Source organism: Bos javanicus, chromosome 29 (assembly GCF_032452875.1).
Source record: "Bos javanicus breed banteng chromosome 29, ARS-OSU_banteng_1.0, whole genome shotgun sequence".
Classification (NCBI taxonomy): domain Eukaryota; kingdom Metazoa; phylum Chordata; class Mammalia; order Artiodactyla; family Bovidae; genus Bos; species Bos javanicus.
Window position 1 is genome coordinate 6,451,706 of NC_083896.1, and position 23,974 is coordinate 6,475,679.

General features: G+C 37.2%; 1 protein-coding gene across 2 annotated transcripts in view; it reads left to right on the plus strand.

Moving 5' to 3' along the window:
* The window catches only part of NOX4 (NADPH oxidase 4), a 180,108-nt gene that overhangs the window by 145,153 nt on the left and 10,981 nt on the right, over nt 1-23,974 (plus strand). For both annotated transcript variants that reach the window (XM_061406013.1, XM_061406014.1), the window contains 4 exons: nt 9,710-9,829; nt 11,352-11,460; nt 15,607-15,675; nt 17,079-17,179. In XM_061406013.1, coding sequence (XP_061261997.1) covers nt 9,710-9,829; nt 11,352-11,460; nt 15,607-15,675; nt 17,079-17,179 — 399 coding nt within the window. The remainder of the gene's footprint in view (nt 1-9,709; nt 9,830-11,351; nt 11,461-15,606; nt 15,676-17,078; nt 17,180-23,974) is intronic.

Sequence of the window (23,974 nt, forward strand, 5' to 3'; positions counted from 1 at the left end):
TTCTACCAAGGTCTCATGTAGAATTGATACTTTTGGCCCAAGAACCACACTTTTAATGGAAACATACCACGTATTAGTCAAAGGCTAAAGAAGGGCTTTTCATTCCTTTCAAGATCGAATTTTATCATAGCTGTGACCAGGGAAGAGAGAAGTGCTCTGCTTACTGAACAGAAAAGAAGAGAGGAGAATAAGGAAGCCTCTCTCCTCGTGGTCACCTGTCTTTGATAGCAAAAGAAAATGTGAAGGCCCTCTCCACCCAGCTGAGTTATCAGTGATTAATAACACCATATCTGCAATGGTTTTTTTCCTTAAAGTGTGTTTCATCTGAACTAAATGTTAACTACAAATATTTTGCTTTTGAATACATTTCCCTCTTATGTCTTTATTCTTTAACTTTCAATTTTTTGTACCCTTATGTTTTATGTGAATCTCTTGAAAGATCCTTTACTCTATTTTATTGTCTTATTCTAGACCAACAGTAATTTACTGAACTTGAGATTTTAGTTAATTTACTTTGAATTACAGTTTATACAATTATTTTATAATGATTATCTGTCCCATATTTTCTGTTCCACTCTCATTGTTTTTTTTTTTTTGGCTGTGAAGACAACATGTATAATAATGATCGAAATCATGGTCTACTTCTTAACTGGATTGAGCTTTCTACACTAATAGAAAAGAAGTGGCAAAGCAAAATACAGCACAAATAAATTTGAGGTTTAAAAGTTTATTCAAACTAAAATTAGCCAGCAATTAAGATAAAGACCTGCTGTACACCTTGCTTTCAGCAGAAAGATAAAGTTGCCATATGGAAAAAAAGAGGAGAGCTAGAAAAAGGATGGGATGATTTGTTTGAGAAAAAGAAATTGCAAAATATTTAAGCCTAAAGGCATGTAAGTGGACAGAAAAGTAAAAAGATTCACTATCATCTTAATAAATAACAGTTCATATTAAATATAAATTTTAAAATAGCACTCTTTGTTGGAAAGGCTGATGTAGTATTCAAGTCTAAAGATCTAAATTCAATCTTAAAGTGTTGATTTTAGCTGAATGTATTCTCTCCAACAGCTTTCAGAAGTAATTTTATTTTAATATGGCTTGCAGCTGGGTTTAAAGATACATTGGACTGGGGTGTGAAATTTGGTTAGGTGCTTTACTTCAAAATTCACTAGGAACTGTCAGCTCATAATTCATGCTTCCAGGTAACTGCCTAGTATGTGGACAGTTTGAAGAGTTTGGCAGCTTTTATTTTATATTATTGAAACTAATTTCCTCCTATTAATAAGCATTTCAAGTCACATATTAGCAGATCAAGGCTACATTAGCCAGTACAAAAAACAAAGAGCAAAAAAAAATTCTCCTTAACTTTCTACAAGAACTAAGTCTATCAGCAGTGATCCAGCTATACGTTTATGTATATGCATGCATGCTAAGTCACTTCAGGCCTGTGTGCCTCTTTGTAACCCCATGGACTGTAGCCTCCCAGATTCCTCTGTTCATAGCATTCTCCAGGCAAGAGTACTGGAGTGGGTTGCCATTTCCTTCTCCAGGGGATCTTCCTGACCCAGGGATCCAACCCACATCTCTTATGTCTCCTGCATTGGCAGGCGTGTTCTTGACCACCAGCGCCACCTGGGAGGCTCCTTATGTATATGTATGTTTGAATTTAAGAGTAAAAAATAAACATTATATAACATACTTTATGCTCAATAATAATCTGACCAGTATATAGAAAGCCTACAAATCTAAGCACACAACACATTAATAACTTTAATACATGTTTGATATTGTAGGAGATAAAAATAATTGCTTGTGGTAATAAGCCACAAAGAATATCCTATCTAGATGAATAAGTGAAGTGAGTGCTGTAACTCATAGCTTATCCCTCAAAGGTTAGGCCATGCATGTGGTAGACAAGAGCTAATGTGTGGGTTCTGAATCGGGTTGGAGGGCAGGTCAGAGATTCCTGCAAATGGTCCAGACTCCTCAAGTAAAATATGTTCAGTGAATAAAGTAGAGGTTAGATAGTTGGCTCTGCAGAAAGAGGTAGTGAAGACAATTGACTTATTTTGTCCTTGATTCTGAGAGGAACTGGAAAATAAATCTCCCCTGATACTTAATAAACACAAGCTCCATCTCACTTGGGTTAGAACAGTGAGTTCATAATATGTGCATAGCCCAATGAAAACAGACAAAAATTTAGTTTAAACTGATTCCAGATTCAGGAAGAGGAAAATGAAAATCCTCTTTTGGGGGGATACATTTTAATCTTCAAAGGATTCCTATACATGAGGCACCAAGGAGCTCATATTTTTAGAAGATGTGGAAACGAATCAGCATGAGTAGTTGTTAGTAAAGTTGTCTATTTAAAAAGTATGAAGCAAATGTTTAATACGTCTAAAGAATAAAAGAGTATTCAAAGAATAATTGAGGGGCACAGTTCTTCCTGCACTAACCTACTGTGTTCCGCCTTTGCCTGGGAAAGTAATAAAGCCACTCTTTCTTTCTCCTCCATAAAAAATAAACTAATGATTGAGACAAAGGACAATCAAATTTCTCAAGACGTTTTTGAAAAACAGCCAATAGAACTTCTAGAAGTGAGAGATAACAATATCACAAACTTGAGCAGTTTATTGCAGCCATGGAGAATTGGCAAATAGAACTGAAATAATTATCCATAATGCAGCACACAGAGACAAATATATGGGGAATATGAAAGAAAGGTTGAGATGTGGGAGATGGAGTGAGAAGTTCACCTTACATTAGAGGTTTAAAAGATAAAAAAAGAGATAGTGAAAGGAGATGTAATATTTTAAGAAATGTTAGTTCAAATTTGGGGCTATCAATAAATCCCAAGCAACAAAATAAAAATAAATTCACTCTAGGAAAAGTCATTATTTACTTACTGAAAAGTAAAAGCAGAGGCCAACACTTAACATAAAAGTAATCAAGGAAAGAAAAGAGAGGAGAAGAAACCAAAAGTTAGACAAACAGTTCAAGGCGGTAGTGTGGCGGGTAATTCAACATTGTTGAACCAGATTCAACAGTTCAAAGGGAGAGACTGTCAGACTGAAATGAGAAAATGAAAGGGGCTGATAAGCTGTTTGCAAGAGCTTCACTCAGAACATGAAGATAAAGACAGGCTGAAGAAGGTAAAGAATACAGCAGAGACATTCTAACCAAAGAAATGATGTTTCAGATATAGTAGACTTTAAGGTAAAAATGTTTTCAGGCATAAAGAGAGCTAATATCTATAGAAAAAAGTTCAGTTGATTATTTCTGTGGTTGAAAGAATTAGAATAAAGTCCCTTTTAGGAAGATAGTATAGTTTGTTGGATTTCATAAACAGAGATGGAGTTTATTCTGGTGGTAGATGTAAACCGCTTATTAAGTGTGTATCCTTGAGGAAATATTTAAACTTCTAGAACCTCAGCTTCCTACTCAGTGAAATAGAATAATACCATTTAACTCCTATATAATAATGACAAATAATTCATCTAACACAGGCAGCTCTGTGCCAGTTACATAGCTTTACTGATATCAGAAAAGTCAAGGAAAAGGGTGTTGGTTTTACACTGCAGCATCTTTACATAAGCAGAAAGATCAGGCCTATACATTTATTTTGGTTAGAAGAATAAGCCTTGGGATGTCTAATTTACTTCAAAGATCAGTTCAGTTCGGTTCAGTCACTCAGTTGTGTCTGACTCTTTGCGACCCCATGAATCACAGCACGCCAGGCCTCCCTGTCCATCACCAACTCCTGGAGTTCACCCAAACTCTTGTCCATCGAGTCGGTGACGCCATCCAGCCATCTCATCCTCTGTCGTCCCCTTCTCCTCCTGCCCCCAATCCCTCCCAGCATCAGAGTCTTTTCCAGTGAGTCAACTCTTCACATGAGGTGGCCAAAGTATTGGAGTCCTTCCAAAGAACCAAGGACTGGTCTCCTTTAGGATGGACTGGTTGGATCTCCTTGCAGTCCTTCCAAAGAACACCCAGAATTGGTCTCCTTTAGGATAGACTGGTTGAATCTCCTTGCAGTCCAGGGGACTCTCAAGAGTCTTCTCCAACACCACAGTTCAAAAGCATCAATTCTTCAGTGCTCAGCTTTCTTCACAGTCCAACTCTCACATCCATACATGACCACAGGAAAAACCATAGCCTTGACTAGATGGACCTTTGTTGGTAAAGTAATCTCTCTGCTTTTTAAGATGCTATCTAGGTTGGTCATAACTTTCCTTCCAAGGAATAAGTGTCTTTTAATTTCATGGCTACAGTCACCATCTGCAGTGATTTTGGAGCCCCCCAAAATAAAGTCTGACACTGTTTCCACTGTTTCCCCATCTATTTCCCATGAAGTGATGGGACCAAATGCCATGATCTTCGTTTTCTGAATGCTGAGCTTTAAGCCAACTTTTACACTCTCCTCTTTCACTTTCATCAAGAGGCTTTTAAGTTCCTCTTCACTTTCTGCCATAAGGGTAGTGTCATCTGCATATCTGAAGTTATTGATATTTCTCCCGGCAATCTTGATTCCAGCTTGTGCTTCTTCCAGCCCAGCGTTTCTCATAATGTACTCTGCATATAAGTTAAATACTCAGGGTGACTTCAAATATAGCTATTCTCTTATAGAAACCTCACTGTCCCAGAGGCTTGTTATACTTTGAAATTTCATTAAAAAATAACATTTCCTTTGACAACAACCGAAAGAGAATATATGGAGGAATGCCCATTTTTGCCAAACTCAGGATTGATCTGAGATCAAACCGGAGCTTGATAGAGATGTGTTTCATAACCTTCAAGGTGCTATAAAGTTGTTCAGTGTTATTATCTACCTAATGCCTATTAAGAAAAAATATATATTTACTTTTACCCTTATATACTGTCCTCTCAGCCTTCTCTTTCTCTGGGCACAGCTAATAGTCACAAGGTCTTTTATGTTTTAGGCTAGCACATCACATAAAATATCTTTATTGAATATATTTCCAATATTCAATCTGTTCTCTAATGTGAAATTTTAGTTACTAAGAAACTTGCACATTTCAAAATGTGCAATTAAACAGTAATTTTATGTTCACAGAGAAACTGGGGACAGCGCATTTCAGAATCATAACAACAAAACTATTCAGCCTCCCCACCCCCATCCTCATCCCTTGCTGGAATTTCCATAATAATAGTTTTTTTTTTTTAACTTGTAAGTGCATGGCTATAAAACTTAAACACCCCTGAACAATTCCAAAATTCGACCCCAGATCACTTTTGCTGAGAAAAACAGACTCTTTTTCATATCCCTGCAAAGGCTGGTGTCAACTGGGGAAAAAAACAGAAATCGTACAACATAAGAGCTGGGAATTGACTTAATTCAGTACCTTAGTGAGGAAAGCAGCCCAGCAAAGAGCCTTTAAGGTAGCTTTGAGAAACGATTTCAAAGAGCTAGGGGTGGAGACCAGCATACACGTGATTTTGATGAAGAGGTTGGTGTAATCGAGCACACATCTCAGTAGAAGCTTGCCATTAGGTCTGAGGGACAGATATACCAATGAATGATTTTAGTGCTTTTTCTAGTGTAGGAAGATGCAAGAATCCAGGTTCATAAAAATTTCTCCTGAAATATTTATACCTATATATGAAAGATTTTTTTTTCTTTTTGCCTGTTTTCCCAGAGCGCAGTGCACGTCATCTTTTCTTGACCCCGAGCTCCTTTCAGGGTGTACCATCGTCAGCAGCTGCAGTGGCTAATGGCTTGGTTCTTGGAGAACTGGATGCTGGGCGACACCCTTTGCTTCACACATTCATTGAGAGAGTGTCTGTTTGTTTTTTCACATTTAGCCCCTGCCTGATGGAGCACAGGCTGCTCAGACAAAGCAGCTGGGTGGCAGTGGTACACCTCCATTTCTCCTTGGACACAGGCAGGGTTAGTTCCAGAAAATTCTCTCATATGACCCATGACTGTCACTGAAGTACCTCTTATTTCCAAGTGGAAAGTTGTATTTAGATCTGAGTTGCACAACCTAACAGGTTCTCTTTACAAACTAGATACGGCCCATCTTTCTTCACTTTTTCATCTCCCTCACACCCTATCCCCCATCCCCATCCGAATATTCCATCTAGGAGGCATGAAACTTCAGACTGGTCATGGCCCCTTGTGGTCTCAAGTGCCTCATTTATTGAATGGAGATGATAATACTGTACTCACATCACAAAATGTTACAGGTATAGCATTATAGTGAAAAGTACAAAGCATTGAATGTATGCAATACGGCTATATAACACACTTCTAAAATTGTGTTGTATTTCCTTCTTGTGTATGTTTTTGTCTTAACCACTTCCCTCTTTATAACCTTTTTAAAGACTGAAGTTGTGATTACTCAGTTCCTAATCTCTTTCTGTTTTTTCTCCTTTTTTTTAATTTCTTTTTTTTTGCTGCAGCAGATAGTACCTGTGCCTTACTCAGAGTAAACCTTCCTTTATTATATGTTGAATTATATAAGAGCACATTAATTTCCCCCCATTTATTTAATCTCCTTCAGATCAAATTCCTACATGCATCTCTCATCTCACACTGAACTTAGTTCATTTCTTGTGTTGATGCTGGACTCTCCAAGGGCTTGATGGTTCTGGAGGCACTCGCTGATGCCATTAAATTAAAGCATGTCTGATATTTGCGGCCCTGTACAATTCTTAGTAGGCTTTTTCCATGTCACATCTAATTGGTACTTGTTTGTTTTCTTTTTTTTTTTTTTTGGATGAAGGAAATCAGAGGTAGGATAAGTAACTTGCCTGTGATACCAATGCTAGTGAATGACTAGAACCCCACGTTCTTGTCTTCTTGCCCAAAGTTATTTCAGAATATCAGAGAGTAGTTATTTAGGGTGCGGGGAGGGTGTGTGTGTGGGCTGGAAAGCAGATAAGTAGGAAAGAGGTAACTTCATGATTCCTTACTCTGTTCTTTGTTAGTCAAATAAAATGTCCTTTGTTATACCTTTTAAGAAGTGTTGAGAATGAAAAATAATTTTTCTTTACCTATCTAGGTTCTTGGCTGAAACCCCCCACAGTAATGAGAGAGATTAACAGTATTAACAATAAAGATATTTATATCATTAGGCTGACTACACAAATTTGTTTTTTTGGACAATTATTATTTTTTAAGAAATTTATTTTTACTAAGAAAGAAGCTTTAAAATGGCAGTGTTTTATATATATGTGGTTTTTTAAACATAAAGGTATCTAGAACTAAGCAGTCCATAGTATGGCAATTTTACAGTCATCAAAGATAAATTTAGGTCATCAAGTCAACACGTATTCAGGTACCAAGAAGGAGGAAAGAAAGGGACAGAGATAAAGAGATGCAACTTTCAAGCAAGACAGCTTCCTTCAAGGAGCCTTCCAATTTTTCTTTGTTTTGCATCTGCAAATACCTCTTTTTATTGTTACACTAAAATCCATTTATAGAAATTTTGGTTAACTGGTTTATAGGTCTTAGTTACGAGGTTATAGGAACACAGCAGTTATTTTATTGAAATTGAAATTGCCACCTGGACATTTCAATAGGAAAAAAAAAAAAAAGAAGGGATGGAGTGATTGGTATTTTTTTAACTTTTTATTTTTTATTGGAGTATAGCTGATTAACAATCTTGTGATAGTTTAAGGTGGACAGCAAAGGAACTCAGCCATGCGTGTAGATGTATCCGCTCTCTCCCAAACCCCGCTCCCATCCAGGCTGCCACATAACACTGAGCGGAGTTCACTGGTCCTTGTTTGTTATCCATTTTAAATGTAGCAGTGTGTACATGTTGTTTTCAAACTCCCTAAGTATCCCTTCCCGCTGTTCTTCCCCCCTGGCAACCATAAGCTCATTCTTTAAGTCTGTTTTATAAATAAGTTCATTTCTATCATTTCTTTTTAGGTTCCAGGTATAGGGATGCTGTACAATATTTTTCCTTCTCTGTCTGACGTACTTCACTCAGTATGACAATCTCTAGGTCTATCTGTGTTGCTGCAAATGGCATTTCCTTATTTTTAATGGCTGAGTAATACCCCATTGTCTGTATGTACTGTGTCTTCTTTATCCATTCCTCTGTCAGTGGACATTTAGATTGCTTCCATGTCTTGGCTACTGTAAACAGTGCTGCGGGTTTTCTAATTGCACTTACATTTAAATCACATTAGGCTGAACATAGTCACGCAGCCAAAATTGATGCAAGTCAGTCTTGGATGTGTAATATTTTAGCTGAGCACTTTGCTTCCCTGAATAACATGTATGTTTTGTTATTAAGCAATAATAACACCTAAATGTCCATCAACAGATAAATGGATAAAGAAGAAGTGGTATATATATATGTAATATCAATGGCACCCCACTCCGGTACTTTGCCTGGAGAATCCCATGGACGGAGGAGCCTGGTAGGCTGCAGTCCACGGGGTCGCTAAGAGTCGGACACGACTGAGCGACTTCACTTTCACTTTTCACTTTCATGCATTGGAGAAGGAAATGGAACCCACTCCAGTGTTCTTGCCTGGAGAATCCCAGGGACAGAGGAGCCTGTTGGGCTGCCGTCTATGCGGTCGCACAGAGTCAAACACGACTGAAGGGACTTAGCAGCAGCAGCATGTACACATACAATGGAATGTTACTCAGCCATAAAAGAATGAAATCATGCCATTTCCAGCAATGTGTATGGACCTAGAGATTATCACGCTAAAGCAAAATGAGAAAGACAAATATTATATAATAATGCTTATATGTGGAGTCTAAAAAAAATGATACAGTGTACTTATTTACAAAACAGAAACAGACTCACAGACATAAAAAACAAACTTTTGATTATCAAAGACGCGGGAGGAAGTACAGATTAGGAATTTAGAATAATACATACACACTGCTGTATATAAAATAGATAATCAACAAGAACCTATACTGTATAGCCCAGGGAACTCTAATCAGTATTGTACAATACGTACAATAACCTATAAAGGGAAATAATCCAAAAAAGAATAGATATGTGTATATGTATAACTGAATCACTGCTATACACACAAACACACAAACTGAGCATTGTAAATCAACTATATGTCAATTTAAAAAAATAAGAGAGAATGGAAGGATGAATATTGAGTGAGCAGTTAACAAGTTTCATTGTAGTTAAGCGGGATTTCATACACAGAGACATGCACATGCACACACATATTTGAATATACAAAGTAATGAGAGATTCCTTTGAGATTGTTGTAGGCTCCATACTAATAAACCTGACCAGAGCAAGAAGAGGAACAGGGTCAGCTTCTTTTCTGTTTACATGGTAAAGGTTTCAAGAAATATTTTTGCTACTGACTTTACCATGGAGAATAGCATTATTGAATTTAGACACAATAAAACAAGATATTTTAATTTAGTCCAGTATATAGTAATAAAATAAATCAAAGCTTTAACTAGTCCTTGGCTCACCATCCTGGTCCTATCTACATTCCCCTTCACGTTAAGTAATATTTCCCTCAAAATAGGAATGCATTGAAACCGATGTACTTGTTTTTATATTCGTAGTTCATAAACAACACTTTTTGTTCCTTTAGACTTATCGCTATGGGAAACAATGAAATGAGGCCTGGGCTATTACAAAGCTTAGACACTAGATTTAGCATACTTGCCACATATTATAGAAACTTAATTTAACTCATTTTCATTTTTTTCCACCCTTGTCTGCCTCTTCCACAGGCTATATATTGATGGTCCCTTTGGAAGTCCATTTGAAGAATCACTGAACTATGAGGTTAGCCTCTGCGTGGCTGGAGGCATTGGAGTAACTCCATTTGCGTCAATCCTCAACACTCTGCTGTACGTCATTTTGATCCATTGTATTAGTCCACATAGAGAGCTGTCTATTTCAGACATCTCTTATAGTAAGAAGTAATTCCTTACAGAATTCTTCTACTTGTTCAAAACACTCTTATTTACCGATTGATAAGGGGAATAAATGAGTGCTTCTCAATATGTGGTCTATGGTTTTCAGCATGTTCTCTTGTAAAATAACATCCTTATCACAATTATGCCTTACTCTGTCCTTTTCCTCTATTAAAGTCATTCCACTGGCCCCTATTTTTCTGCTTTCTCATCAGGGGTAAGTGGCATTACAAATTCATTTAGTCAACAAATATTTTTGACCATTTATGTGCGATTCATATTACAGTTACTGGTAATATAGCAATGACTGAGTAGTGTCTCTGCCCTTGAAAAGTTTACTTTCAAATAGGGCAGGCAAAATATAAACCAGTGAAAAATTCACAAATAACATCATTTCAGAAAATATTAGAAGTGTGGTGAAGAGAAGAAAGATTAATGGGTTATAGAAATAAAGGGTCAGGGTTATTGTAGAGGTATCATCAGGAAATCCTCTCTGAGGAGATGACAAATGAGCACATCATTCCTGGGTCTGTTACTCAGCAGATTTATAACAGACTGAAGAATAGAAATTTCAGAAGTAAGATTGCTTAAGCAGGATATACTTATTCAGTTATTTTAGTTTTGGCTTACAAGCAAAAATTAATTGACAGGGATTCTCATGAAACCACAAACAAAATCTATTCCATTCACTTTTCAAGAAAACACAATTTTCATTAAAAGTCTGTTTTATGAAGTACGAAAAAAGAAATAATAATTTGAAGTGATGTGTTTGAATGATATTTTGATTTTAAAACCTTGATATAAATTTGGGACCTTTTGAGAGGTTCTTAAAAAAATAACTATATTCCAAGCCAGAAATTAGTTGTTTCTGAAAACATATTGCAAGTTATTTGGACACCTAAAGTTTAAACAAGGGAGTAATATTTTGTTAACCTCAAGCTTACTTCATAATTATAAGGAGAAATCCAGACTTGGAATTGTGAATTGCTGGAATGCATTACATAGTAGGTGGTTGTGAAATCTCTTTCTTTAATGATTATTAAGAAGGGGATAAACAACCAGCTTTCCGGAATGGTTTTGGCTCATTTTGCCTGGAACCCAGGGCAAGATGACCATTGGCGCCCTTCTGAGTGATAGAATTAACAGAAAAATAAGAAAACTTTTTTCCTGAGATGCAGAGATTATCCAGGAGTTTAGTTTATTGCCAAGTGGAATGGGTAATATGCATATAGTATCCACAAACATGAACACTTTAATTCATGGATTATATTGTATCTCTGACTCAGTATATTGCATTTTAAATTGAGAATTAGAGTAAGTGGTGTATCAGATACTAGAATGTAGATGACTGTTTTCTCTGTAGATTACCTACTAATGAGAAGCAAAATTTCAAGGATATAGGGATTCTTAATTCTTTTGCCATCATAATCAGTCCTGTGTTATTTCATTTTTAAAGGGATGACTGGAAACCATACAAGCTTAGAAGATTGTATTTTATTTGGGTATGCAGAGATATCCAGTCCTTCCGCTGGTTTGCAGACTTACTCTGTGTGTTGTATAACAAGGTAAAATTAGGTTTCTTTTTACTTTTGCAGTCTTTTAAATTTTAAAAGTAGCCATTTTATTTCAAATTATAAAAGTAATAGGTGCTCATTATAGAATAATATGCAGAGGAGTAGTGAGGAGGAAAAATATCCCTTAAGCTTAAAAAAAAAGATAGAATCTTTTAATAATTTGGTGTACATCTTTTCAGATATTGGTATCTGTGAATTTGTATATCTAGGACATGTTTTAACAGAATATTTTAACATGGAAATGAATGCATATGGTTGGTAATACATGCATATCGAAAACATATTATGCAAATATGAATGCAAATGGGATTGTGACTGAGGACAGATGGAAGAAAACATCTGCAGACAATTACTGTAACACTTTTCAGCCTTTATTCTCATAGTTCGTATCTCCAACTTCAACATTCCAAGTGGATCATCAGCCAACTTCTGGCCCAGTGTACAGAATTTCAAAAATCCCGAATTCTAAGCTGTATTCCTTCCAGAGATGAAAGCAGGCATTTTCATCTATCTTACCTGTAACTTTTACTTGTTTATTAATATATCTATTTTTTAAGTTATTCAGGTAATACATATATGCATCGTTGCTACAGATTTTTGTAATCTACATGAAGTAACATCACCATCTAATCCACATAACCAGATGTTACTCATGAGCATTCTGAAAATTCTAACATACTATTTGTATTGTTCCGCAAATTGCTTTTTTTAAGTGTATTTCTATCTAACCAGACACAAAAGGGCAAATATTGTGTGATTCCTTTCATATAAGGGACCTGGAGTAGTCTAATTCATAGAGACAGACAATAGAATGGTGGTTGCCAGAGGTTTCCCAGAGGGAAATGGGGCGTTACTGTTTAATGGGTATAGAGTTTCAGTTTGGGAAGATGAAAAAATTCTGGAAATGGATTGGTGATGATGGTTGCACAACCATATGAATATATTTAATGCTAATCAACTGTATACTTAAAAACAGCTAAAATGATCAATCTTATGCTATGTGTATTTTACCACAATAAAAAAAAAAGTGCAAATTCCTGGGACTCACCAAGGGCCTGCTAAATCAGGAGGAAAAAAAAACAGACAGATGAGAAGCCACTGAAAGGATTTGAGTAGACCAATATGATTGTAGGTCATCTTGAGAGTATATGTGAAAATACAATTCTCGGAGTACTGCAGCTTCCAGAGGAGCAGAAAATGGGTAATAAGTCAGGAAAGGAGATTAATCAGAGTGGCCAGTGAGGCGGTAGGAAACCAAGAGGTAGTAGTTCTGTACTTAAGGTTAAGAGAGGAGAATCTTTCAAGAAGAACATCATCACCGCTTTCAAGTGTGTGTTTTCTCTAGATTAATGTCTAAAACTGGGCTTCCTGAGTTGGAGGCTGTGAGGACTTTAGGAATGAATTTAAATTTGTAATAGGTACTGACAAAATGTCCCCCAAAGATGCTAAAACAATTTACATTTCCACCAAAGGATATAAGAGAAATTTATTCCAAACATTATATTACCAATCTTTTACATTTCTAGTCATTTCTTAAACAAGGGGATCTCACTGTATTTTTCCTTGAAACAAATGAGATTGAACCTCTCTTCCTCTGCTTATCAACCACTTGTATTTCTTGATGGAGTTCCCATTTCTACCTTTGCCTGTTTTTCTAGATTAAAATTTTCTTTCTTGAAAAGATATAGAACTTATAATTGCATCCAAGAGCACATTTAAATAATAGATGCTTTATAGGGCAAGTAGCAGAGCAGGAAAGGAATAAAGGAAATAAAAAATATATAAATGGCTGGATATTCAAAGTAGTTGAATCTTAAAATTTCTTCTCAAGTTTTTTGGTGGATATGTTTAATACTTAGGAATCCATGGAATAAATAATAAAAATGCTTAAAACTAGTGTAAACAATGGGGTGTTGATTATCTTCTACACACACCTCTGCACACCTGTTTTGATTTTTCACGTCAAGAGCTGGGGATGGACATGGGTCCTTTGACCCTCTGAGTGTGATGTTAAAAGGAAAAGACTTTTATTTTCTGCATTTGCAAATGAGTTACCAAATTCAGCATGTGTGTGTGTGTGTGTGTGTGTGTTTTAGTAAATACTGTTTTTTGTCTACAATGAGGGATTAGCTAAAATGGAGACATTGATGTTTAAAATGTGTTATTTAAATCTGCATTCTTCTCTCTGGAGCCTGTGGGCACCGAACACATTATTGATGCAGCAGTTATTGGCGTGATCTCAGAGCAGCATCCCGGGAGACATTTAAGACAAAAATCAGTGCAAGTCATGTGTTTTGTGAGGGGCTGTCCATTACTGGCACTTGGAAATTCCTCCATTCCTTCACAGTTAAGATTCGTGCATCCTGATTCAATTCATAAAGGGCTTTAAAATGACTTTACTGTTTGGATATAACTTGAGGCATCTGTGGCATGGAATATAATTATTATATTTTAAGAATATTATGGGTTCTGAGAATCATCACTTATCACTTTCAAAATAAAATAGGTTTTTATTGGGATTTTATAATTTAGCATTGCCACCTGTCAGAGAATGTGTAGTTTTAGTTCTGGAGGAAATCTGTGAGATGAGGTCATTGTCCTAATGAGGAAACTGGGGCCTATGTAAGTTGAGTGCCTCTCTAGAAGTCTCAAGGTCAGACAGTGATAGCAATAGAAACACGTCTCTTGGTCACCTGCCAGGTGCCCTTACTACTGTAAAGGGTGCCAGAGGGGTTCTATAACCTCACTTAGTCACTCTGTATTTGCAAAATAACTTTTTCCATTCCTAAAACTTTGAGCTTGAGTCCCAATATATCCCTTAAAAATCATTATTTTCATGCTCTATAAAAACAGTTGTTGTTGAGTTACTAAGTCATGTCCAACTCTTTGCAACCTCTGTCCTCCACTATTTCCTGGAGTTTGCTCAAATTCGTGTTGAGTCAGTGATGACATCCAACCATCTCACCCTCTCTTGCCCTCTTCTCCTCTTGCCCTCAGTCTTTCCCAGCATCAGTGTCTTTTCCAATGAGTTGCCTCTTCACACAGGTGGCCAAAGTATTGGAGCTTCAGCAATAGTCTTTCCAATGAATAATAGCAACAGGACTTGGAATCAGTTGGTTCATTTGCTGCAATAAGGTCCAGCAAACCTGTACCCTCTCCAGCAAGCCTACTGTGCACACTGATGCTCAGTAATAGTTTGGCTGCTGCAGAAGTGCTGGTCTCTTCTAGGCCTTTCCTTAGATTCGACACATCAGATACTCATCTCTGTTCTCCAGGATGTACCATGGTTGTTGTGTTCCTTCCTTCTCCTGATTTTGATTTCTTTCCCTTCTCTTTAGCATTTCTTTGTTTTAGGGAGGTGAAAGGAGGCCCTAAGAAGAATAACATTTTTTTAAATGTAGATTTCACAACTCAGGATTCAGCCAGGGCAAGGCCAGGGTCGTGAGCAGATTCGTTTTGCCTTCTGGATGAAAGAAGCATCTGGGTCAAAACCCTTTTACCCCCTTTGTTGAATTCACTTTTCTTTGGGTATTTTTCTTGGTCCATTTATTTTTCAAGATATCAAAGTGTTTGAGAGCTTTCCCAGACGCTTTTATTTTGGCACATACACTCCCTGCCTCATACATTTTTATATAAGGGAGATCAGTGCTGCATAGGAAGGAAGTAGGAATGATTCCATTCCTACCTTATTTGTTTTCATTTGTTTTGGTTTCTGTGATGCCTAGCATGCATTTTGTGTATCACTTTTGACTTTTTTGTAAAGAAAATCATGTTCTGTCTGAGTGAAATCGTGAGTAAAATTTAGAGACTCAGCAAATAAAATAAATGAGAGGATTTAAAGGAATATTACTATAGTATTTAGCATATTTGATTTTGTGTCTATGAAGATAGCAGAACTAATCCCATCCATTTCCTTCATCATAACTAATTAAATCTGTCAGGGACAGGTTATTAATGTTAGAATGCCATGTATGTGGTACACATATATGTATGTATTATACACATTTGCTCGTAGATGTTGGCTGTGGTAAGACCAGATACATCTTAACAGATTGCAGAATCACATATGTTAGGTTAGGAGAGAATCTGTGAATACAGAACACAGTTTAATGTCTATTTACTTTTATGTCCTCTCAGTTTTGGCAAGAGAACAGACCTGATTATGTCAACATTCAGCTGTACCTCAGTCAGACAGATGGGATACAGGTATGTGACTGGATGTTATTGTAAATTAAACAAGTCTCTTGAGAACAGATGATTTACTGTAGGGGCTGTGTTGGAAGAAAATTTCTGCAGGTGGTTTGAAGAGACGATTCCCAGAGGAAAGCCACTTTTGGAATGTATCCAGCAAACTCACGGCTCATCCTTGAAGTCAACCGTTTTCTGCCTTTCATCTGTCCTCACCTGGGACTGAAGTGGACCTTGGAGCTCATCTCTCTCCTTTTCACTGTCACCTCACCTAGAGATGAGAACACAAGTGAATAGTTTTGTGATTGTGTTCATCGAGGGGCGGTTTTATGTGTCAAGAGAAGATAAGGTCATACACAATTAAGCTTGTTTCTCTTAAAGGGAAACTAAAAAACGAAACATCCATCATGCATTATTTACTTCACTGCTAGACGCTGTATTGAGCATCTCATACATATTATCTCATGTGATTCCAACAGATTCAAGAGGTAAATGATATTGTGATCCCCATATCATAGGTGAGGAAACGCTATATAGACAACACTGAAGAGATGGATAGCCATGTAAACCCGGGCGTGAATGCTTTCACAAGTTTTATTGTTGTATTTTCCATCATATATTTTCTGTAATTCTTTGAATGCAAAATATGAATGCTTGTCTGTTACTTCAAAACTAATTTACGCCTATTTTTTTAGTCAGATTTCTACCCTACTTGGTACGTAAAAACATTTTATTCTATACTGTCATGAAGCAAATCAGAATCATTATGCCTCATGGTTTTGCAGTGATTAAGATATGAAGCATAAATTACATCTGGTTCTCAGTTTGTCTCTCTGGGACTCGGACACTTCTCTTTCTCACTTGACTCTCTTTACCATCAATTCAGATCTAATACTCTTGTTAATTGCAAACAGCAGTCCATTAGAAGTTGTTTTGATAGATCCCAAATTTGCAGCTCTGCTGTATTAGACTGTCATGTTCAGGATCATTTCCCCAAATTTATGATGATAATTTGCAGTATCTTACTCATATAATGAGCCAAATATGACAACTTTGCAGTACAAAAATGCTTCAACAAAGCTTATGTGTTGCGCCCTCTTTGAGATGAGGCAATTAGAATGCATTCTTTAATGCTGCAGTTGCTTCATAATGAAGCAACTGACTGAAGTCTAGGAAAGTCAGTCTAGGAAAGTCAGTCATTTGTACTAATGGTTTTCAAGAAGATAATGGATTTTAAAGGGAAAGAGGGAGGAAATGGTGCTTCTAAATGATTATACTTAATAGGTTGCCATTTGACACTTATATTCTTTATGTCACAGCAATTTGGTAGGAAGCCACAGAACCAGGAAAGATGATGTTATAGAAATGAATTATTTGCCCAATTCTGTGTCATATAAAGCATAGTGCTTTCTTTTTGGCAGAAGATAATTGGAGAAAAATATCAAGCACTGAATTCAAGACTTTTTATTGGACGTCCGCGGTGGAAACTTCTGTTTGATGAAATAGCAAAATGTAACAGAGGGTAAGGACTTTCCTCAAAAAATTTGACATGTGGCTAATGATCAAATTAAAATATTAAAGATTACTTACTAATCGGTTTGAAAATTACAGAGTCACTTAAATACTCAACTATCACTACTGAAGATGGAAGCAAAGCAAGAACCGCCTCAAGTATCTGTAATGCTAATAATTAAAATTTGGCTTAAAAACAGTCTATAAAGTATTTATGAACCAAACTGTCATACCTACTTTTAAATTTGCGTAGATCCCATAGCACAATTTAGGTCATCACTGGGAAAGTTTTTGTAAATCACATTAGCAAACAAGGGAGCTCTTCAAATAGTTTTGATGCATTTAAAAATTAGATTTTCGGTACATTTTTACCAGAATGAATACATTTTTTAAAAAACTTAGTTTTTAAAACTCTTAGAGATTTTAATATTTCTCTAAATCAGAAATATTTCCAAACATATTTTTTCTTGTAAGCTATAATTCTATAAAAAAATCTTAGAGTTACGGGCTATCTGTTTATGATCTGAAGAGATTACAGTTGAAAGAAAGCATTCATTTTGGGGTATAGACTAGGGACCCTGTTTGGTAATCTGTAAATTACCATCAGATCAGATCAGTCACTCAGTCGTGTCTGACTCTTTGTGACCCCATGAATCACAGCACGCCAGGCCTCCCTGTCCATCACCAACTCCCGGAGTTCACTCAGACTTACGTCCGTCGAGTCAGTGATGCCATCCAGCCATCTCATCCTCTGTCGTCCCCTTATCCTCCCGCCCCCAATCCCTTCCAGCATCAGAGTCTTTTCCAATGAGTCAACTCTTCGCATGAGGTGGCCAAAGTACTGGAGTTTCAGCTTTAGCATCGTTCCTTCCAAAGAAATCTCCTTCAGAATGGACTGGTTGGATCTCCTTGCAGTGCAAGGGACTCTCAAGAGTCTTCTCCAACACCACAGTTCAAAAGCATCAATTCTTCAGCGCTCAGCCTTCTTCACAGTCCAACTCTCACATCCATACATGACCACAGGAAAAACCATAGCCTTGACTAGATGAACCTTTGTTGGCAAAGTAATGTCTCTGCTTTTCTATATGCTATCTAGGTTGGTCATAACTTTCCTTCCAAGGAGTAAGCGTCTCTTAATTTCATGGCTGCAGTCACCATCTGCAGTGATTTTGGAGCCCAGAAAAATAAAGTCTGACACTGTTTCCACTGTTTCCCCATCTATTTCCCATGAAGTGATGGGACCGGATGCCATGATCTTCGTTTTCTGAATGTTGAGCTTTAAGCCAACTTTTTCACTCTCCACTTTCACTTTCATCAAGAGGCTTTTTTGTTCATCTTCACTTTCTGCCATAAGGGTGGTGTCATCTGCATATCTGAGGTTATTGATATTTCTCCCGGAAATCTTGATTCCAGCTTGTGTTTTTTCCAGTCCAGTGTTTCTCATGATGTACAGGGCAATGATCTATACAAATTCTAAAAGCATTTTGAAAACCATATACACATTCACACATTTTAAAGTTGGCATTGAAAAAGTTTTATCAGAACTTTAAATAGTTCCAAAGGCTGCAATTTCTAACATATTGCAGATATTGACATTTTAAAATTAATAAAACTTTTAACATATCTGCTGGAATCTAAATATCATAGTTTCTCTATACCAACCTCATATATTTGTGCCTTTTGTAACTTTCATGGTCAGTTAGAAATTTTATATCACTCTTTTGTCTACTGGAACTAAAACTTCTATCCTGTCTAACCTGCAGAATTTTACCAAATTCAGTATAATTTTGCACTTTAACGAATCATACTTTTACTGGTAAGCTAAACATACTTATGCAATAAGAATGTATATAAATTGAAGATTTAATTTTTAAAATTTCCTGTGACTCTAAGGAATCAGTGATCATTTTTTTATAATTATTAATATATAGTTGATTAATTCATAATTTTAAAGGTATATTTGATAAATATAAAAGGATATTTGATTTTAATTGAATGAGGCAGCCTGTTAGATGACAAGTTTTTTTTTTTAAACTACAGTTTACAAATTTATGGATGAATATAATGTATTGAAATAATCTCTGATTCGTCATGGTGTTTTGGCGACACCTTCAGAGACTTTGTTTTAGGAATCATGGTTTGAAACCCCTTAAGCAAAATCTAAAAAGGAAAACAGTGACCCATGTAATTCAGACTGCATCCGTGTTTGAAAGCACTTCTGCATTTCCTTCCCTTTGTGAAATAACTGTGGGTTAAAGATGAAAGCAAAGATGGGCTTGATAAAGGACAGAAATGGTATGGGCCTAAGAGAAGCAGAAGATATTAAGAAGAGGTGTCAAGAATACACAGAACTGTACAAAAAAGATCTTCATGACCCAGATAATCACGATGGTGTGATCACTGACCTAGAGCCAGACATCTTGGGATGTGAAGTCAAGTGGGCCTTAGAAAGCATCACTACGAACAAAGCTAGTGGAGGTGATGGAATTCCAGTTGAGCTATTTCAAATCCTGACAGATGATGCTGTGAAAGTGCTGCACTCAATATGCCAGCAAATTTGGAAAACTCAGCAGTGGCCACAGGACTGGGGTCAGTTTTCATTCCAATCCCAAAGAAAGGCAATGCCAAAGAATGCTCAAACTACCACACAATTGCACTCGTCTCACACGCTAGTAAAGTAATGCTCAAAATTCTCCTAGCCAGGCTTCAGCAACACGTGAACTGTGAACTTCCAGATGTTCAAGCTGGTTTTAGAAAAGGCAGAGGAACCAGAGAAAAAATGGCCAACATCTGCTGGATCATTGAAAAAGCAAGAGAGTTCCAGAAAAACATCTATTTCTGCTTTTGACTATGCCAAAGCCTTTGACTGTGTGGATCACAATAAACTGTGGAAAATTCTGAAAGAGATGGGAATACCAGACCACCTGATCTGCCTCTTGAGAAATCTGTATGCAGGTCAGGAAGCAACAGTTAGAACTGGACATGGAATAACAGAATGGTTCCAAATAGGCAAAGGAGTACATCAAGGCTGTATATTGTCACCCTGTTTATTTAACTTCTATGCAGCGTACATCATGAGAAACGCTGGAGTGGAAGAAGCACAAGCTGGAATCAAGATTTCCGGGAGAAATATCAATAACTTCAGATTTGCAGATGACACCACCCTTATGGCAGAAAGTGAAGAGGAACTGAAAAGCCTCTTGATGAAAGTGAAAGTGGAGAGTGAAAAAGTTGGCTTAAAGCTCAACATTCAGAAAATGAAGATTATGGCATCTGGTCCCATCACTTCATGGGAAATAGATGGGGAAACAGTGGAAACAGTGTCAGACTTTTTCTGGGGGGTTTCCAAAATCACTGCAGATGGTGACTGCAGCCATGAAATTAAAAGATGCTTACTCCATGGAAGAAAAGTTATGACCAACCTAGATAGCATATTGAAAATCAGAAACATTACTTTGCCAACTAAGGTCCATCTAGTCAAGGCTATGGTTTTTCCAGTGATCATGTGTGGATGTGAGAGTTGGACTGTGAAGGAGGCTAAGTGCTGAAGAATTGATGCTTTTGAACTGTGGTGTTGGAGAAGACTCTTGAGAGTCCCTTGGACTGCAAGGGGATGCAACCAGTCCATTCTGAAGGAGATCAGCCCTGGGATTTCTTTGGAAGGAATGATACTAAAGCTGAAACTCCCGTACTTTGGCCACCTCATTTGAAGAGTTGACTCATTGGAAAAGACTCTGATGCTGGGAGGGATTGGGGGCGGGAGGAGAAGGGGGCGACAGAAGATGAGATGGCTGGATGGCATCGCTGACTCGATGGACATGAGTCTGAGTGAACTCTGGGTGTTGGTGATGAACAGGGAGGCCTGGCGTGCTGCGATTCATGGGGTCGCAAAGAGACAGATACGACTGAGCGACTGAACTGAACTGAACTGAATGATGAAAGCATTTTTTAGAAAGCAGAGGTCCTTTGTAATACACAGCGTTCTAGTTAAAGGTGAAGTATTGGATAAAGAAAAAAGTCAATTCATTTTGGTAATATTCTTTCCATTCTTTCCTCAAAATCACTCACCTTAGATGAGGTAATCTTCTCATACTCACCTGAGTCTTCCCATGTACCACAGACTCCTTCCCTAATGACATTTCAGTTCAGTTCACTTTAATTGCTTAGTCGTGTCCAACTCTTTGCGGCCCAATGGACTGCAGCATACCAAGCTTCCCTGTCCATCACCAACTCCCGGAGATTGCTTAAACTCATGTCTATTGAGTTGGTGATGCCATCCAACCATCTCATTCTCTGTCATCCCCTTCTCCTCCTGCCTTCAATCTTTCCCAGCATCAGGGTCTTTTCTAATGAGTCAGCTCTTCGCATCAGGTGGCCAAAGTATTGGAGTTGCAGCTTCAGCATCAGTCCTTCCAATGAATATTCAGGACTGATTTCCTTTACAACTGATTGCTTTGATCTCCTTGCTGTCCAAGGGACTCTCAAGAGTCTTCTCCAACACCACAGTTCAAAAGCAGCAATTCTTTGGTGCTCAGCTTTCTTTATGGTCCAACTCTCACATGCATACATGACTACTGGAAAAACCATAACTTTGATTAGATGGGCCTTGTCAGCAAAGTGTTGTCTCTGCTTTTTAATATTCTGTCTAGGTTGGTCATAGCTTTGCTTTCAAGGAGCAAGCGTCTTTTAATTTCATGGCTGCAGTCACCATCTGCAGTGATTTTGGAGCCCAAGAAAAGAAAGTCTGTCACTGTTTCCATTGTTTCCCCATCTATTTGCCATGAAGAGATGGGACTAGATGCCATGATCTTTGTTTTTTAGAATGTTGAGTTTTAAGCCAGGTCTTTCACTCTCCTCTTTCACTTTAATCCAGATGCTTTTTAGGTCCTCTTGGCTTTCTGCCATAAGGGTGGTGTCATCTGCATATCTGAGGTTATAGATATTTCCCCCAGCAATCTTGATTCCAGCTCATGCTTCATCCAGCCCGGCATTTCAAAAGATGTACTGTGCACTCCAGTACTCTTGCCTAGAAAATCCCATGGATGGAGAAGCCTGCTAGTCTGCAGTCCATGGGGTCGCAAAGAGTTGGACATGACTGAATGGCTTCACTTTCACTTTTCACTTTCACACATTGTAAAAAGGAAATGGGAACCCACTCCGGTATTCTCCCCTAGAGAATCCCAGGGATGGGGAAGCCTGGCGGGCTGCCACCTATGGGGTCGCACAGAGTCGGACACAACTGAAGTGACTTAGCAGCAGCAGCACTCTGCCTATAAGTTAAATAAGCAGGGTGACAATATACAGCCTTAATGTACACCTTCAGACAAGCATTCCTTTATTTTCATAGTCTAGTGCTGAAAACCTGGATAGTTTGTTTCCTTGTTTTGCTCGTTCAGCTCAAATCTAAAACCAAACCCCAAAACAGTAGAGGGTGATTGGCAAGAAATTACACTGGGATTTTTGGTTTCTTTGGTTAGTTCTGCAGAGTTCTGCTTTGTTATGCTATTCATATTGCAAGGGATTTTGTATGTTTGTTCCTTTGTTTGTTCATTTTCTTAAAAAAACAAAGCTGGTTTGAGAAGAGCAAGTGTGTACCACGTACTGTTGATGCAACAGTATTAATGCAACACTTTAACTTTGTGTTTTTGCTTGGGATAGGCACTTAAAATGCATTATTTTTTGAAAGATTTTTGTGTAGCATTACTAGGACAAGAATGGATCAACATCTTAAGGGCTCATTAACTGGAAAAAGGCACTATTTAAATAGAAGTCTGCATTTTAGATGTAAAATTTTGGTTTAATTCATTGACATGAATTCCTGAGAGAATATAAAGAAGTAAAAATAGAGAAGAGAGGCATAGAAATTTGCACAAATGTTTGAGAGTGGTCTCTTCCTTGTATGTCTTTCTAAAAATAATTTGTTACACCTGAGATTCAGTTTCCTATTGTTTATAATAAATATGTATGTCATTTCTTAACTTAGTTGCATGTACACATCATGCAAAGGGGGAGATAAATAATTAACTTTATGTGAGCTTTGGAGTAGAGAAAACTCTTCTGTGATTGGATGAAATGTCTGAGATGTATCTATATTTTACTACTTAATGGTATTTTGAAAATAAAACAAATTAAATGTACCTAGGTTTGGTCTCTGACATTTGCTCCTGTGTCCCTGAGTCATGTCACTCAAACTTTCTGAATCTGTAATACAAGGAGTGAATAATCTCTAGGAGTAAATAAACTTTCATTATATGAGATCATACGCTTTAATAATGCATGGAAAAACAAGTGTTGATACGATAGGAAAATATTCACAAATATATTGAACACTTATGGAACTAGTTGCCAACATCTGTCCCCAAACAACATTGTCTGCTGGCAGCTAAGTTTGTCTCTACTCATCTCTACAAAGTTTTTGTAGGCAAATCTCTAGATGGTTGTTGGATTGCAGTAACCTATTGAAAATTTGTGCAAATGAATTACAAAGATGAGTTGTAGATCTTGAAAAGGTGTAGGATGTCACTATTAGTGAAAGTGACATGGGAAAACCCTCCAAATAACACAAAGATCTCCTAGAGTTAAACACTTAACAATTGGATGACAAAATTTTTAAAAAAATCATATATGGTGCTTTAAAAATAATGTTTCTGTTGTGAAGTATTTAAGATACGCCTTTAGGAAATCTGCAAAATTTGAAAATCTAAATCTACATTTGCCTATGAAAGCCAAGAAAGCAAATGGTATCTTCTCGTCATAATGCAGTGTTGACAGAGACTATATACAAATTGTATACAAACAGAGACTG